General features: G+C 38.5%; 1 protein-coding gene across 2 annotated transcripts in view; it reads left to right on the forward strand.

Moving 5' to 3' along the window:
* Positions 1-10,094: 10,094 nt before the first annotated feature.
* The window catches only part of robo4 (roundabout, axon guidance receptor, homolog 4 (Drosophila)), a 75,203-nt gene continuing 67,247 nt past the window's right edge, over positions 10,095-18,050 (forward strand). For both annotated transcript variants that reach the window (XM_034178884.1, XM_034178885.1), the window contains exon 1: positions 10,095-10,232. In XM_034178884.1, coding sequence (XP_034034775.1) covers positions 10,154-10,232 — 79 coding nt within the window. In that variant the 5' untranslated portion in view covers positions 10,095-10,153. The remainder of the gene's footprint in view (positions 10,233-18,050) is intronic.

The raw sequence follows: 18,050 nt of genomic DNA on the forward strand, positions 1-18,050 counted from the left end.
CCCTAATTGAAATGTGTTACATGCCTCAAATGCAGGAATGGATGTATATATTAACAAATGACATCAAAACAGATGTTGGAATCATTGCTGTTTTTTGGTTTATATTTATTTTATATTAATTTTCATTTATATAGCGCCAAATCACAACAGAGTTGCTTCAAGGCGCTTCACACAGGTAAGGTCTAACCTTACTAACCCCCAGAGCAACAGTGGTAAGGAAAAACTCCCTCTGAGGAAGAAACCTCAAGCAGACCAGACTCAAAGGTGTGACCCTCTGCTTGGGCCATGCTAAAAACATAAATTACAGAACAATTCACGGCCAAATATACAAGAAATGCTGTTGGTGCACAGGACAGGAGGGTCTCCAGCACAAATACAACTCCCATCTTTGGATGGAGCTGCACCTTAAACAGAAAAAACAGAAACAGGCATCACAAAGACAAAAAATACTGTATAATTTGCCAGCATTAATCAACAAGAAAAACAGAAGAAATACTAAGGTGATCACCGGCCGCTAGCCCTAAACTTCACTAAAAGACCCGGAATTTAGGTAAAGTTGAGCCGTGACACACTCCGTTTACTAATAAAATGAAAAGAGTAAAATGCGTAAAACAAAACTGTACCAGTATGCTAGCCATATGAAAGGGAAAATAAGTGCGTTTTAATTCTGGACTTGAAAGTTTCCACAGAATCTGACTGTTTTATTGATGCAGGGAGACCATTCCACAGAACAGGGGCAGGGCATGATAAGAGAAAGCTCTGTGACCCGCAGACTTCTTATTCACCTTAGGGACACAAAGTAGTCCTGCACCCTGAGAACTTAAAGCCCGGGCCGGTACGTAAGGTTTAATTAGGTCAGCTAGGTAGGGAGGTGCCAGTCCATGAATAATTTTATAGGTTTGTTTGTTTGGTTTTGTATGTTTGTTTTATTCTTGTCATTGTCCATATTGCCCCACTTTTTCTGATTTGGGGTTGTAAATTACACTCACCAGCCACTTTATTAGGTACACCCTTGTTAACGCAAATAGCTAATCAGCCAATCACATGACAGCAACTCGGTATTGAGACGTGGTGAAGACAACTGGCTGAAATTCAAACCAAGTATCAGAATGGGGAGGAAAGGGGATTTAAGTGACTCTGAACGTGGCATGGTTGTTGGTGCCAGACGGGCTGGTCTGACTATTTCAGAAACTGCTGATCTACTGGGATTTTCACACACAGCTATCTCTAGGGTTTACAGAGAATTGTCCGAAAAAGAGAAGATATCCAGTGAGTGGTAGTTGTGTGGACAAAACTGCCTTGTTGATGTCAGAGGTCAAAGGAGAATGGACAGACTGGTTGAATAGACACCTGCGTGATGCTGTCATGTCAATATGGACCAATATCTCTGAGGACTCTTTCCAAGACCTTGTTGAATCTATGCCACAAAGACTTAAGGCAGTTCTGAAGGCAAAAGGGGGTCCAACCCAGTAGTAGCAAGGTGTACCTAATAAAGTGGCCCGTGAGTGTATTACGTGTGCTGTCGGTTATCCGTGTTCTCAGCATCTTTGTAAATGTTTCTCATTTTGCAAAAACTATTATTTGCCATTAATTAATTTATTTATTTATTTTGATGCACCAACCTGTTGTTGCAAGTTTTTTTTTTTTTTTTTTTGTATTCATTGTTTTCTGTATTTGCTAGTGTGTTCTTAATTTGGAAGTGCTGTGGCTTCTCTCTGTGTCAAACGAAAGCTTATTTGTTATTGTTGATGAAGATTAAATGTCGTAAATCAGCAAACAACAGGAGTCCAGCTGGCACGGAAACAGGCTGTGCCTGAAATAAAAGCAGAAAACTGTGACAGCATTAACTCTAAAGTTTTTGTTTGCTTTTTTATGGTCAAGCTGATGTATGAGACTCATACTGTGCAGACAGGCAGCTACAAATTTGACTGGTGGGTGGGTGGGGGGGGGGGTGGGGGTTAAGTTGTCACATTAAAAAGAATGAAGCCCTTGTAGGATTTTTTTTTTTTTTTCTAACTACTCTGGTGCAACTCTTTGCATATAAACACCTAGAAATTAACACCTGGAAATTAAATTCAAATGGTTTCAAATTCATAACACACACACACACACACATACGAGGTCTATTAGAAAAGTATCCGACCTTATTATTTTTTCAAAAACCATATGGATTTGAATCACGTGTGATTACATCAGACATGCTTGAACCCTCGTGGGCATGCGAGAGTTTTTTCACGCCTGTCGGTTACGTCATTCGCCTGTGGGCAGTCTTTGAGTGAGGAGTCGTCCACCCGCTCGTCGATTTTTTTCATTGTTTAGGAATGGCTCAGAGACTGTTGCTTTGTTTGATAAAAATTTTTTCAAAACTGTAAGGCACAACTGAGTGGACACCATTCAATAAATTCAGCTGGTTTTCGGTAAAAATTTTAACGGCTGATGAGAGATTTTGGTCTGGTAGTGTCGCTTTAAGGACGGTCCACGGCGCCTGACGGCGATCTGCGCTTCGAGGCAGCAGCGTCTCGCCGTTTCAAGTTGAAAACTTCCACATTTCAGGCTCTGTTGACGCAGTAAGTCGTCAGAGAACAGAGAACTTTCAGAAGAAGTCGGCATGAGGAGTTTATTCGGACATTCCATTGTTAACGGTCATTTTGTAATGAAAGAACGTGCGGGCAGAGTCGCATGTCGGGCTGGACCCGACCGCGTGGGGTCGTGACAGGAAAAACACCTCCGTTGGAAATCTTAACGGGCAAGTTGGAACATGCCCAAGCTGTTAAACAATTTCTCAGTTACTCACTTGTTGAAAGCCATTAAAAGCCGCCTGAATTCTACAAATGGTTTTCAACACGGAGATGTTTTTCCTGTCGCGGCGCACACAGATTTGCCGAGTCGTCACGGAAACGACTCGGCGAATTTGCGTGCACGTCTTTCATTAAAAAAATGTCCTTAAACAGTGGAATGTCCGCATAAATTCCTCATGCCGGCCTCTTCTGAATCTTCTCTGTTCTCTCACGATGTCCTGGGTGAATTAAGCCTTAAATTAGGATGTTTTCAGCTCGAAACAGGCCGACGACAGTGCCTGGAAGCGCTGCAGGACGTCCCGCTCCGTGGGAAGTCCTTACACCGACAGAAACACCCCATAATCTCTCATCAGCCATTAAACTTTTCACAGAAAACCAGCTTAATTTCTCGAATAATGTCCACTCGGATATTCCTCACAGGTCCAGAAAAATTTTTGATAAAGCAACGCGCGCCGTCTCGAGCAGCGTGTGAAACAAAGGAATTCAGCCGAGAGGGCGGGACCACATCTCACTCAAGGCCTGCCCACAGGGAAATGACGTCACCGACACGCGTGAAAAAACTCACGCATGCGCACGAGGGTTCAAGCATGATTGGTGTAATCGCATGTCATTCAAATCCATATAGTTAAAAAAAAAATAAAAGGGTCGGTTTATTATCTAAGAGACCTCGTATATATGTTGGGAAGGTGTCGTGACACGGACCCACAACAGGGGGCGTTAATGAACGGACAGTGGATAAGCCAAAGAGTAACAATTTAATGTTGTGAAGCGCACAACGAAGTACAGACAATAACAATATTGCGGAATGTCAATCATACACAAGGTGACGTGTGGCAGGCTCGAAGATAGAAGACGTCTGGAGATAGAAGAGCCGGATCCCACATGGCTTCCACCACCAACGGATCTGAAGAACACCGGAGCCGCCAAGCCCTGCGCCCCAGGTGGCCACTGTCTTCAGCAGTCAGATCCGGTACTGCTGGCGTAGTACGCACACTCAGTAATCCCACAGTCTGTGTTCTGTAAGGGAGGGAGTACCTCCACCTCCAGTCACACACTCGTGCAGCTCCTGTCTAACCACTTATCTGGTTGGGGTGTGAAGCGAAGCCGTTGCTGATCACACCAAACGCCAATCCCACAGATAAGGCAACACCCACAGGAAAACGGCTGCAAAGAAGTTCAGACTATTAGTCAGTTTAAATTCAGCAGAGAAATTACCTGTATGGTAGCTGATTTCTCGGCGGGGAGGTGGAGTTGCAGTCCGGCTTTTATGGAGGTTGACGTAGATGAGTGACAGCTGGTGGTGATGATGTGACAGCTGTCACTCCACTGGTTTCGGCGCCCTCTCGTGCTTGAAGCCCGCACTCCAAGCAGGGCGCCATCTGGTGGTGGTGGGCCAGCAGTACCTCCTCTTCAGCGGCCCACACAACAATATATATAGATAGATAGATAGATACACACCTTTTCACAAATTTATTTGCCCATTAGAGATGGGAGGCATATATATGAGAATTTTCAATAAAATGAAACTGAAATCCTTGGTGGGAAAAGAAGTGGTGCTACTTTCAAATTGGTTACGTGAAGCATTTCATAAATACAAATGATTTAATTTGGGGAAATTTGGTTCTCTGTGTTACCGCCTCCTTATTTCAACCCCATCTCTCCACCCCTAGACTGTTTTCGGCCCCCCTTATTTCATGCCCAGTGAATGGCACAGATGTTGTTGGACAAGACAGGACCCCTTGGTCCCGTTCCTCTGTGTGTGTGCTCAGCATGAGGCCCGAAACTTGTTTTTTGATCATTGTTTTCCCCCCAGCTTCACCCTCCTCAGGAGAAAAGAAAAGCCCAAAGAGGAAAGGGAATGAGAGACCAAAGCAGCTAAAGCAAAGGCAAGCAAGAGGAGAACATAACCATGTTGTAAACTAAAAATACCATTTTAACAAGAGACAGAAAATGCTTAGTGTAGAATCAGCTGATCTGTTTTGAAGCTGCACAATATTTCCTGAGGATGTGGATGCTGCATTAGGGCTGCAGTAAGGTGTCCAGATCCTGCATCCAGGAAGTGCCAAGATGCGGGTTGGTGCATGGATCTTCTGGGTGTCCTGCTTCTCTTTCTGGGCAGAATACTCACAGCACTGCAGCTGCCACGATGCCTGTCTGCCACAGCCAGGATTGGATGAGAGATCAAAGGCCCGGGTCAAGGAGCACGTCCGTCATGGAGCCAGCGGCCACAAACACGAGGGTCATCGGAACAGGCCGCATCGCAGGAAAGGTGAGAGCTTCTGTCACTGGTTGGAAATGATTGGATTTTATTGATACAGTAGTACTCAAACTCATTTACTATAATTTGGCACATCTTAATCATATTTAAGTGAGCATGTAAAAAATATTGAAAGATTTAAGATGATATGGTTGAATGAAATAATACACTTGATTATATTACAATTTGCAGTACTGTGAAGTACATTATGTTATGAAAAATACAATGCATGTAGTATGTTGTGTATAGAGCAATTTGGGAATGTAGTGTGATATTGTGTATTAATTATTTTTAGTGGTGCATAATATTGGTAAAATGTTTAATTTAAGATAAGATCTTAATATATCCGAACAGAGAACATGGTTTTTCCAAAGGCAAACTATTCACCAGATCTTTCAGTGTCCAGACCAAGTTGTATTTTAGATCATACGTTGTGCAGATTGCATTGCTTTTCATGACGTGTGCATTTTCAGTGACAGATAATGATCAAAAAGATATGCAATGTTAAAGAAAGTCATGCAGTCATGATTTACTATTTGCCAAAATGTAATATGTTTTTCCTTAAAGAGGAACCAATTTTCACTGTTTACATCGGTGGCTCATTAGTTTGTGTAATCCTGCAGACACATATAAAGCCAAATAAAAGGACAAACCTCATTGGCTACATGTGAATATAAATAAATAAATATTATATAAAATTGCAGTTGAGAAAATTCTGAGGGTTTTTTCTGCAAACTTAAGACTGATCATTATAATGTACAGATGTCCCTTCGGTGCCACATAGAATAAAATCAAAGCTGCTGAAATAATCATGTTCTAAATATAAACCTGCACTGATCTGTTAACTTCTTGTGCGTGTGCGGGTGTAGTCACTAGTTAAGAGTAACAAGCAATTAAAATTAAGCATTCAGTTGATGTCGATTCTGTGTCTTATTTATTTCTTCATTTATTAATAATTAACAGTGGTGCATATTAAGTTTTTCCACCTATTTTAAACAAACAAATAAATGAATAAAACTGCCTCAAATAGTGAGCTGATTAAATCTGTCTGTCACATGGATCTACTGACAATCAACATGTGAAATATTTTGTATCTCTGAATCAGGAGCTGCATCTATTACAGTAAAATATGCACTCAACCAAGAGGTGAATACGAAATAAATTATAAGAAAAAGCTGCAAACATGCAATAAGGCTGTTCATACAAAATTCCAGAAATCTTCAGCCTCACACATGTTGAATATTATGAGTTAATAATTGGCACAGTGTTTATAATTTAAAGCAAAAACTCGCATGACAGTGATTGTTGATTCTGTTACAAAACACATTTGAATTACACTTGCAATTTACTTCCTAGTCAGTTTTTATCACATTCCTCACGATAGTTGACACTTTCTTTCTTTTTTTCCCCCTTATTCTATCCCTCCGTCTTTGTCCGTTCAAACACTTTTCCTGACCTTTGGTCCACTGCTTGGAAAAGGTTCCTTCCCTCGGCACGTCTCGGCCCAGAGCTATTCCCATGGGTTGTATTTAGCCAGGCTTCATTCTTCATTCCCTCTAAAAGCTTTTGTTGCACGCTGAAAGCTGGCCGATGCCGAGGCCATCAAGCCCGAGTTGTTGGATCAATATAAACATCCATCAGTTAGCCGCGGGCCTTTCTGAGCGTCACAAAGAACAGTTCACTGAACAATACTTTATTTATGTGTACCATTTGAGGAATGAACTCGAGGTAGTTCACTTGTTTCTGGCTTTCTCAAGCTTCCCTATGGGACTCCAATCAGTAAACAATTTAATGTATCACTTTTTAGACTCCAGGCAATAAACAAAGTCTAAATGTGTGATACTTTATCAACAAAGCCCAACTCATTTTTTTCTTAAATCAAAATAAAAGCAATGAATGTGAAATATAAACAGTAATGTTATACAGAGAGTTTAAAAAATTTTGGTATCAGCTACCAAATTGTTTGTTGTGATTTGGCGCTTTATATATATACATAATATAATTATACATGAATTGAAGTGTAATTGAATATTGAAGTGTATGTCTGTGTGTTGATATGTAGTGTGTTGTGAATTTGTGTTTATGTTATTATGACTGTTATAATTGTTGGACTTGTACTAGCAGGGGTGGGCGTTGATAAGCTTTGCTTCTGCCCACACCCTTTCGGACTCACAGGCTTTGTTTATATAATATTCATGTTATTTGTATGTTTTTGTTCTTTCGGATTTGTGTGTGTGCCGAATAAAAAAATAAATTCAATTCAAAATAAATTCAGATGTAAATATCTGAGTAACTACATAGTCTTGGCAAATGGAATTAAATACGCTTAATGTTGAACAAAATAATATTTAGTCATCAAAAACTGAATGACAAATTTCATGCAGATTTCATGAACAGTTTCACAAGTTTTCAATATGTGCACTGGTTGTGACAAGGCACATGTCAAGTTGGTCGACACGCCAAGGTGTCGTTGGAGGAATCTGGGTTTCCAGGCAAGCTGTTCTTATGGACTTCATAGAGTTAATAGGCAAATTGATTTTTCCCTCAAACTTCTACTCACAGCACCCCATAATGACAATATAAAAAGTTTTTTTTTTGTAAATTTATCAAAAATAAAAAACTAAGAAATCATATGTGCAGGGGTGAAAATGTAAAATGCCCCAATCATTTTGAAAACTATAACACATTATTTGTCTGATCATAAATATTCCAAAAAAAAAGTATAGTTTGGAATATCTATGGTTGAATGCTATGGAGTTATGGGGTAAAAACAGCAAAAATGGCGACAAAGGTCAATTTCAGTTTGTGCAGGGGTCAAAAGTTAAAGTTGGTCAAATTTTGATAAGAAATGGAACAAATTATTGGCCAAGCTTTTAAGGTTTTAAAAGGAGTAGTTTGTATCATCTGCCATTCTTAGTTACAGGGTTACATATGTCACACGTCACAGAATCCAATTGATGTTGACCTTGTTTGACCTTTACTTTGCAGACCAGACATTCAGCACTGTCAAAACTATTTCCATTTATCAATCCTAATAGCTCAACCAATAACTTGCACCACTTTTTTTTTTTTTTTAACAAAACCGACTAGCAGGCATCTCACAATCTTAAAGGCAGAAGAGTCAAAGACATGAATGTCACTGCCCAGATAACCAAACATCTCTGAGTTCAAAACTTTCACTGCACACAGGCACACAATAGACAGCCGGGTCCTCATCTTTAAACTTGCAAACATTTTCCTCACATAATATTCCTGGATGGCACCCATCAAAAATTACCCCATTTCTCTCCACAGATCTTTCAACCCCATCAACATTCCAAAATATGCTTCAAGTGACGTGATAAAAATGTGTAAAACCATTTTCCTGCACAATAATAATGGCCCAGTGTAATAAAGGAATCAGTTCAGCCTGATAAAACTAACAAGTGACGTTGTTTTTTATTTAAAACTGTGATTACTTTAAACAATACTTATGATATGGTGGTTGTGATGCATTTGTTTGCAATATAAACTAATTAGGTTCCAGCTATCTTTGGTTGTTGTTGCTTTGTACTCATAATAAGCAGTAATTTAATTATCTTCATGGATTCTCTGATCATTTCTCAATGGATTAGGAGCACATATCACAAAAAAATATTTTTTTTGCTTTTAAAAGGCTTTTAGAAAATACAATATGGACACAATGTGGGATTTGGTGCAAATAACAACACTGATTTTCAGATTCCCCATACCCTGATGATTCAAAGAATGGATGGGTTTCCTCATCTGCCAAAATGTTGAATGGGAAAACCTAATGGGTGAGCCTAACTACAGCTAACCCCTTTATTTATTTATTTTTATTTGTATTTTTTTTTTTTTTTTTTTTTTTTACTTTGTGAACTTGTTACATAAATCAGAGCTACAGTATTTCCTCCTATTGTTTGGAACTTTGGGCAATTTCCTGGTGATAAAGCTTCTGTCGGTTTGGAAAAACCAAACAACTGTGACACTGGATGAACTTGATACATCCTTAGTCTTTGATCTACATGTTAAAACACACACACACACACACACACACACACACACACACACGAATATTATTGGCCAAGATTAAACTTACTTATGGAATTATTTGATGGTTTTGTTTAATCTTTTAGTAAAGTGGTCGGAAAGGGCGAAAGTGTGGGGGGGGGGGGGGATGAATAAAATTCTTTAAAAGACAATTAACCCCTTAACACCTATATGCTACAATATTTGACTCAAATATGCAACATACCAAACTGACCAGTATGCCTGTTGTCACAAATTTGCAACATACCATTATTATTATTATTATAACATGCACTACAGTAAATGAAACCTTTGTTTCAGCAAATGATTAATTATTTTGAAACACTAAATTAATCAGTCCGTTCAGAAAAATAAGGAAATTCTTGTTTCTTCTGGTTGATAATTTATATTCATCCATTCATTTTCTAAACCTGTTTATCTAAAGGGTTAAGGGGAGCCAGAGTTTATTCTAACAGTCTTTGGATGAGAGGCAGGGTACACCCTGGACAGGCTGCGGTGGATTTATTTATTGAAAATGTTTGATTTGATATGATTTATTAAGTTTCATACACACACACACACACAGCATAATGTTAAAGCAAAGCAAAAATATCAGCATAGAAGCAAAATATGTAAGAATGATCACAAAGAAGTACAAGTCAAATATATTATATGTAAGATTGCATTTTTAAAAATACAGTAAACATTCCTATGAAATAAAACCTAAATATAATTATAAACTGAACTATTATATGCAGTATATATACAGTAGGCTTACGTAAACTTTGAGAACAGCTATTATAAAGTCACATCAAGATTTCGCAAACTTGTATCAGTCTACGGTTGTGTGGGACTTTTTATTTTGAAAATCTTGACGGAACCTTAAAAATATGGATGTAGCTTGACATCGGCCCCGAGACGGAATGGAGTTGGTGTGCTGATGTTCATTCATGTTCATTGTAGCTGCGGACTTCTGTCAAAGTTCTCCTTTAGATTCGTTCGTGGATTTTTAATTTTGTACTTTTTAATCTAAAGGACATAAAAACTGCTTGTATATTGATTTGGTTGCATGTTAGTAAACAATATGAGTGGAAGTCTTTTCTTGAATATTTTCTTATCTGCTGGTGGAGTTCTTGGTTTTCTGGCAGGTAAGAAAAACTTTAACTTGATATTATTCAAATATATTCCAGAATTAAAGAACTGAATCTGAAACAATATGTCGTTTTAATTTTCACTAAAGCCTAAAATCACTTCTCAGCTTTGATTTTAGTTTTGATTAATCTGTTAAAAATCTAATTGATTTAATATGTCTCATTTAATATGTGAAAAATAAAAGCTCACCTTTACATTTTAAAGGCTGCCCCAAGTGACAGTTTTGAATTTTTACATGATTTAAAGGGGTCATATTTTGCCAGTTACTTTAACAGCTAAATATTATGGTTTTATGTTAAATGTCCTCAAAGTCACACAATTGTATGACTCTGTATGTTGAAATAACCTTGCTATAAGCAAAACCTGGACCTAAGACACCTCATTTCAGATTTCTGTGACATATGTCAACTACACAAGTCAGCATTTCACATCTCAAACACGAAAAGCAAAATTATGAAATTAACCTAATGTAGTGGTTGAAGGTTGCATTTTAAATTATCATCATTATTATTGCATTCAAGTATGAATTTGGACATTCTTAATGCCATCTGAATCAGTAATACTCTGATACTAGAAATTAAACACAGGGTTTGTAAATGTAATAAATACTATTATTTTCGATATATTTGGAATTGTTAATTTTAGGGATTTAAGTAATAATGTTTCATTTGATTTAATTAATTTCAACTACAATATTGTTTCGCACTTAATTGACAATGTTATTTGGAAAAAGTTACCTTAACTTTATTAATTAAATTTAACATTTTACTTCTTAGAGTGTAATTTAATGGGGGGAAATCTATGTAATTCCATTTTCTACTCACAACAAAAGCTGGCAGGATTTGGTGTGTTGCTCATGGACACTTCAGCAGGGTGTTAACAGAAGGCTTGAACATAAAGGTGTGCCATTTCCTCATAGCCCACTCTCTTGACGTCTGTCAAGACGTCACGCTGATGATGCGTCTTAAGTTTTAGCGGGTGAGGATCATCATCATCACAATGTGATTACATTAAATGAAGTCGCTATGTGTACTGAATCAGAAATCAACACCTGTTAAAGACTAAATATCACTCAGATTCTGTTTACTATATGTGCCTTTTTACATGATGTCATTTAAAAAACTTGTGAGGAATTATAGTTTGTGGTGATATTTATGTTGAATGTTCCTTTGTTCGGTTCCACTCTGCTTTTGTTGGGGTTGTTCCTGAGTTCTCCTGTCAGGAAACTGATCAGTCGCCCTGTTTCCTTGAGTGTGGTCATCCAGCACATGGGGAAATTCAAACAATGGCATTCCACTGTTGTTGGCTGCAAATAGTTATTGTTTGTTGGTAACAGTGCCTGACCTTGTTTGTGGGCATTCTGTTGCAACTATGTTGGTGATTCAGAACACCAGGAGAATCTGATTTGGCGTGGTTCTTCTTTAGAGATTAGAAAACAAAAATCCACATCAAAAATATAAAATGTTCTTTTTACAACATTATTTTAAGCTTCAATTTTGGTATCACAAAACCTAAGAGGCCCTATAGACTGCATGGCACATAGGTGCATTTGGGGTGTGTCCATCTCCTATTTAGAGGATGTGCATCCTGAGCACAAAAAAGTGCTCAGAAGGGTGTCATGGAGTTGCATTTGTTTGGTTATTGGGTTTGTTTTGGGCCATAACATGAAATAAACCAGAGTATCGTCTGTCTACCTCTTTAAGTGCAGATGTGCGCCAGGCACCTGGTGCCAGGTGTTTAGAAAAGAACTCAAGTGAAAGGTTTTCTTGTGGGTTAACGGATCTGAGCCAATTCACCCTATTGATGTTTCAAATCCCGCAAAACTTCGAAGAGGTCGCTGCTCTGCGAGATCTCAGTAACATTGAGAACTGCATTGAGACGCTCTGATCACGCTGTACTTTAACCGCTGCACACGGACAACACCATTAACATCGCAACATAAAACTATTTTTATATTGTGCCTAAAACTCTCATGAATATATTCTCTGGGTTTATAGACGCTGTTACTGCATATGTTTTATGTAAACATGCAAGAATCACAGGCTGTCTCTCCGTTATTTTCAGCGGGAGCTGCTGTGAGCTACGCTCGCTTCCTGATCATGTCGTTCTGGGGAAAGTGAAGTTTGCTCTTTAATGTCTTAATTATTGTTCTTTACAACACTGTTTGTCCTCTTTGTTCCAGACTAATATATATAATATGTCAGAAATTCGGTTTGCGTTTATTAAATTCCACGCAGATTAAACGTAACAGACACAGATTACACAAATAATGGAGAAGAAGACATAGAGAGCATGCACACAACTGGTGAAAGGAGCTAATCAATGTAACAACAGTGAGAACTTTACAAAGACGCACACTGAGAAAATATGAAGCCTTTTAATTTGAGCTGTTGAGTCCTTTCAGCCGGATTCATCACCACAGCCAAATGTTATTATAAGACCCCATTATTTTAGAAGACAACTAGCTGACCTTTTCTACACACGGATAATGGAGCATAATTTTAGCCATGTCATTGTATATTTCATGTCACTTTAGTTAGTTGCATTGTATTGTGTGTATGTTGTCATCATTCATTTTCATACAGCAATTTGTGACTTTCATGACAAGTGAATTATGATAAGAAGGTGACAGCAGGTCATATCACTGCAATGCACAATCATACCTCTGTTTAAAAAAGGTGATTCTGCATCTTTTCAAATTATCATCCTATTTCAGTCTTGCCATGTTTTTCAAAGATCTTGGAGAAACGTGGAAGTGGTGGAAGCCAAAAAGCTTATAAAGAATCCACTCCCAGTCGCTCTATGCAAAGGTAAATGCAAAAGTACAGCCTGCTTGGTTGGATAATTATGAATTTGATGGTTATGCACAAAATAATATTTAATGAAGGAAGGTCACTTAATATCAAAGCGAGTTCTGAAAACATACAATTCAAGAAAATACTTATATGGAAAATATTTAAGAGCTGCAATAAAAAAAAAAAAAAACACAGGTGCACTTGGAGCACAAGGTTTCGAACGAGTAGCTATTCGAGCAATTTTTTTTCTGTAGAAGAAATATTTTATAAGTTGCAAAGGTACTTCCCCATACAATATTACAATAACTCAAATATGGATAAAAACCTATAATATAATGTTAAGACATTTGTGATGTATTAAATATCTTATTTTGCTTATGATTCCTATTGACATACTTATTTTTTTACAAACATGATCAAAATGTTCTCTCCAAGACAGTTTCTCATCTATTCACACACCCAAAAAACATAGATGAGACCCTTGATTATTTTTCATTATCAATGCAAATTTTCATCACACCATGATTACATTTTTTATTATAGCCCAGCAGTCACACAGCGAGAGGTATGGTACACCTTGAATAGGATCCCAGTCCATCACAGGTCAACTTATACACTGCTTCCATAAAATATTCACAGCATGCCCGTATATAGAGGGGGTTCAGGGGGTTCAACCGAACCCCCCCCCCCCCCCCCCCCCCCCGAGAATTCTGCTGATTTTTTTCTGCTGATTTTTTTTCTGATCTGGATATCAACATTATGTATTTTCTTTTCATTGATAATAAGCAACAAGCACTAACTATTACCCAGCTATTATCACACACCCTCAAGTTTCAATTTCCTCTGCCAGAGTAATCCCTTAAGTGATGAAAGGGGAAACTGCTAGATAAACGTTTCCCATGGGGGTTGAGAATTTTTGCTCCCTGGTACCTATCCTCCTCTGATATCAAACAGATTAGTAGGCTTGTAAATACCCATGTAGACACACAATTACACTTGTCTGGTTTGTAAAACCATGTTTGTATGTATAAGCTGAGAAATAAAGGGAGATTCTCCTTCCTGTTGCAAATACTGTAAAGGTGCAAATATTCGCGTGGGATTTATTATGCGAATTTCGCGAGTTAAACAAGGTCACCAAATTAAATACCGCTATTTTAATACATAACGTACATATACGTACATATTCATAATGTAAACGCGAATATTAATACCACTAAATACGAGGTCTGTTAGAAAACTATCCGACTTTTTTATTTTTTGCAAAAACTATATGGATTTGAATCATGTGCGCTTGCATCAGCCAAGCTTGAACCTTCGTGCGCATGTGTGTTTTTTCACGCCTGTCGGTTGCGAATGACGCAACCGACAGGCAGGTATAAAGTTTGCATTAATGTTATCTTGGTTCTTCCTGGGTGGTTCTTATGGCAACTGATCCAATCCCAAGCAAGGACTATTTGTATATAAAAATGTATTTCCTAAAATGATACATTTTGGGTTTCAAATGAAATTTATGTAGCTTTTTACCCCTCAAAATCCTCAAAAAGCTTCTGCTTCGGTGGGCTTTGCTCCCCTGTGCCCCCCACGAGGGCATTGCTCCTCGACCCCACCTGGGGCCCTGCGGCCCACTGGACCCCCAACTCAAGGATTTAAACCCCTCCTTTCACATTCCTATATACGGCCCTGCACAGCGCTTCACTTTTTCCACATTATGTAATGTTAGGCCTGCAGCCTTACTCCAAAATGGATGAAAATCATTTTTCACAGAAAAACTCTACACACATTATCCCATAATGTCATTTTTTTAGATTTTTGCAATGTTATCAAAAAAAGAAAAAAAAAAGAAAAAAAAAAAAACTAAAAAAAAATCACTTCTACATAAGTATTGACAGCCTTTGCCATGAAGCTCAAAACTGAACTCAGGTGCATCCAGTTTCCACTGATGATTCTTGAGCTGTTTCTCAGGCTTAATTGGAGTCCACCTGGGGAAATTTCAATTGATTGGACATGGTTTGGAAATGCGTGGGTCTTTCCAAATCATGTCCAATGAACCACGTGGATTCCACCTGTCTACATATAAGGTTCCACAGTTGACAGTGCATGTCAGAGCACAAACCAAGCATGAAGTCAAAGAAATTGTCTGTAGACCTCAGATACAGGATTGTCTCGAGGCACAAATCTGGGGAATGATACAGAAACATTTCTGCTGCTTTGAAGGTCCTGGTGAGCACAGTGGCCTCCATAATCCGTAAATAGAAAAAGTCCACCAGGACCCTTCCGAGAGCTGGCCAACCATCTAAGCTGTGCAAATAGCGGAGAAGGGCTTTAGTCAGGGAGGTGACCAAGAACCGGATAGTCACTCTGTCAGAGCTCCACCATTCCTCTACAGAGAGAAGAAAAACTTCCAGAAGACAGCCATCTCTGCAGCAATCCACCAGTCAGGCCTGTATAGTAGAATCAATCAATCAATCAATCAACTTTTTTCTTGTATAGCGCCAAATCACAACAAACAGTTGCCCCAAGGCGCTCCACATTGCAAGGCAAGGCCATACAATAATTATGAAACACAGTCTACGTCTAAAGCAACATAACCAAGGGATGGTCCAGGGTCACCCGATCCAGCCCTAACTATAAGCCTTAGCGAAAAGGAAAGTTTTAAGCCTAATCTTAAAAGTAGAGAGGGTATCTGTCTCCCTGATCTGAATTGGGAGCTGGTTCCACAGGAGAGGAGCCTGAAAGCTGAAGGCTCTGCCTCCCATTCTACTCTTACAAACCCTAGGAACTACAAGTAAGCCCGCAGTCTGAGAGCGAAGCGCTCTAATGGGGTAATATGGTACTATGAGGTCCCTAAGATAAGATGGGACCTGATTATTCAAAACCTTATAAGTAAGAAGAAGAATTTTAAATTCTATTCTAGCATTAACAGGAAGCCAATGAAGGGAGGCCAACACGGGTGAGATATGCTCTCTCCTGCTAGTCCCCGTCAGTACTCTAGCTGCAGCATTCTGAACCAACTGAAGGCTTTTTAGGGAACTTTTAGGACAACCTGATAATAATGAATTACAATAGTCCAGCCTAGAGGAAACAAATGCATGAATTAGTTTTTCAGCATCACTCTGAGACAAGACCTTTCTGATTTTAGAGATATTGCGTAAATGCAAAAAGGCAGTCCTACATATTTGTTTAATATGCGCTTTGAATGACATATCCTGATCAAAAATAACTCCAAGATTTCTCACAGTATTACTAGAGATCAGGGAAATGCCATCCAGAGTAACGATCTGGTTAGACACCATGCTTCTAAGATTTGTGGGGCCAAGTACAATAACTTCAGTTTTATCTGAGTTTAAAAGCAGGAAATTAGAGGTCATCCATGTCTTTATGTCTGTAAGACAATCCTGCAGTTTAGCTAATTGGTGCGTATCCTCTGGCTTCATGGATAGATAAAGCTGGGTATCATCTGCGTAACAATGAAAATTTAAGCAATACCGTCTAATAATACTGCCCAAGGGAAGCATGTATAAAGTGAATAAAATTGGTCCTAGCACAGAACCTTGTGGAAGTCCATAATTAACTTTAGTCTGTGAAGAAGATTCCCCATTTACATGAACAAACTGTAATCTATTAGACAAATATGATTCAAACCACCGCAGCGCAATGCCTTTAATACCTATGACATGCTCTAATCTCTGTAATAAAATTTTATGGTCAACAGTATCAAAAGCAGCACTGAGGTCCAACAGAACAAGCACAGAGATAAGTCCACTGTCCGAAGCCATAAGAAGATCATTTGTAACCTTCACTAATGCTGTTTCTGTACTATGATGAATTCTAAAACCTGACTGAAACTCTTCAAATAGACCATTCCTCTGCAGGTGATCAGTTAGCTGTTTTACAACTACCCTCTCAAGAATCTTTGAGAGAAAAGGAAGGTTGGAGATTGGCCTATAATTAGCTAAGATAGCTGGGTCAAGTGATGGCTTTTTAAGTAATGGTTTAATTACTGCCACCTTAAAGGCCTGTGGTACATAACCAACTAACAAAGATAGATTGATCATATTTAAGATTGAAGCATTAAATAATGGTAGGACTTCCTTGAGCAGCCTGGCAGGAATGGGGTCTAATAAGCATGTTGATGGTTTGGATGAAGTAACTAATGAAAATAACTCAGACAGAACAATCGGAGAGAAAGAGTCTAACCAAATACCGGCATCACTGAAAGCAGCCAAAGATAACGATACATCTTTGGGATGGTTATGAGTAATTTTTTCTCTAATAGTCAAAATTTTGTTAGCAAAGAAAGTCATGAAGTCATTACTAGTTAAAGTTAATGGAATACTCAGCTCAATAGAGCTCTGACTCTTTGTCAGCCTGGCTACAGTGCTGAAAAGAAACCTGGGGTTGTTCTTATTTTCTTCAATTAGTGATGAGTAGAAAGATGTCCTAGCTTCACGAAGGGCTTTCTTATAGAGCAACAAACTCTTTTTCCAGGCTAAGTGAAGATCTTCTAAATTAGTGAGACGCCATTTCCTCTCCAACTTACGGGTTATCTGCTTTAAGCTACGAGTTTGTGAGTTATACCACGGAGTCAGACACTTCTGATTTAAAGCTCTCTTTTTCAGAGGAGCTACAGCATCCAAAGTTGTCTTCAATGAGGATGTAAAACTATTGACAAGATACTCTAACTCCCTTACAGAGTTTAGGTAGCTACTCTGCTCTGTGTTGGTATATGACATTAGAGAACATAAAGAAGGAATCATATCCTTAAACCTAGTTACAGCGCTTTCTGAAAGACTTCTAGTGTAATGAAACTTATTCCCCACTGCAGGGTAGTCCATCAGGGTAAATGTAAATGTTATTAAAAAATGATCAGACAAAAGGGAGTTTTCAGGGAATACTGTTAAGTCTTCTATTTCCATACCATAAGTCAGAACAAGATCTAAAATATGATTAAAGTGGTGGGTGGACTCATTTACTTTTTGAGCAAAGCCAATAGAGTCTAATAATAGATTAAATGCAGTG

This window comes from Thalassophryne amazonica, chromosome 9, assembly GCF_902500255.1.
Source record: "Thalassophryne amazonica chromosome 9, fThaAma1.1, whole genome shotgun sequence".
NCBI lineage: Eukaryota > Metazoa > Chordata > Actinopteri > Batrachoidiformes > Batrachoididae > Thalassophryne > Thalassophryne amazonica.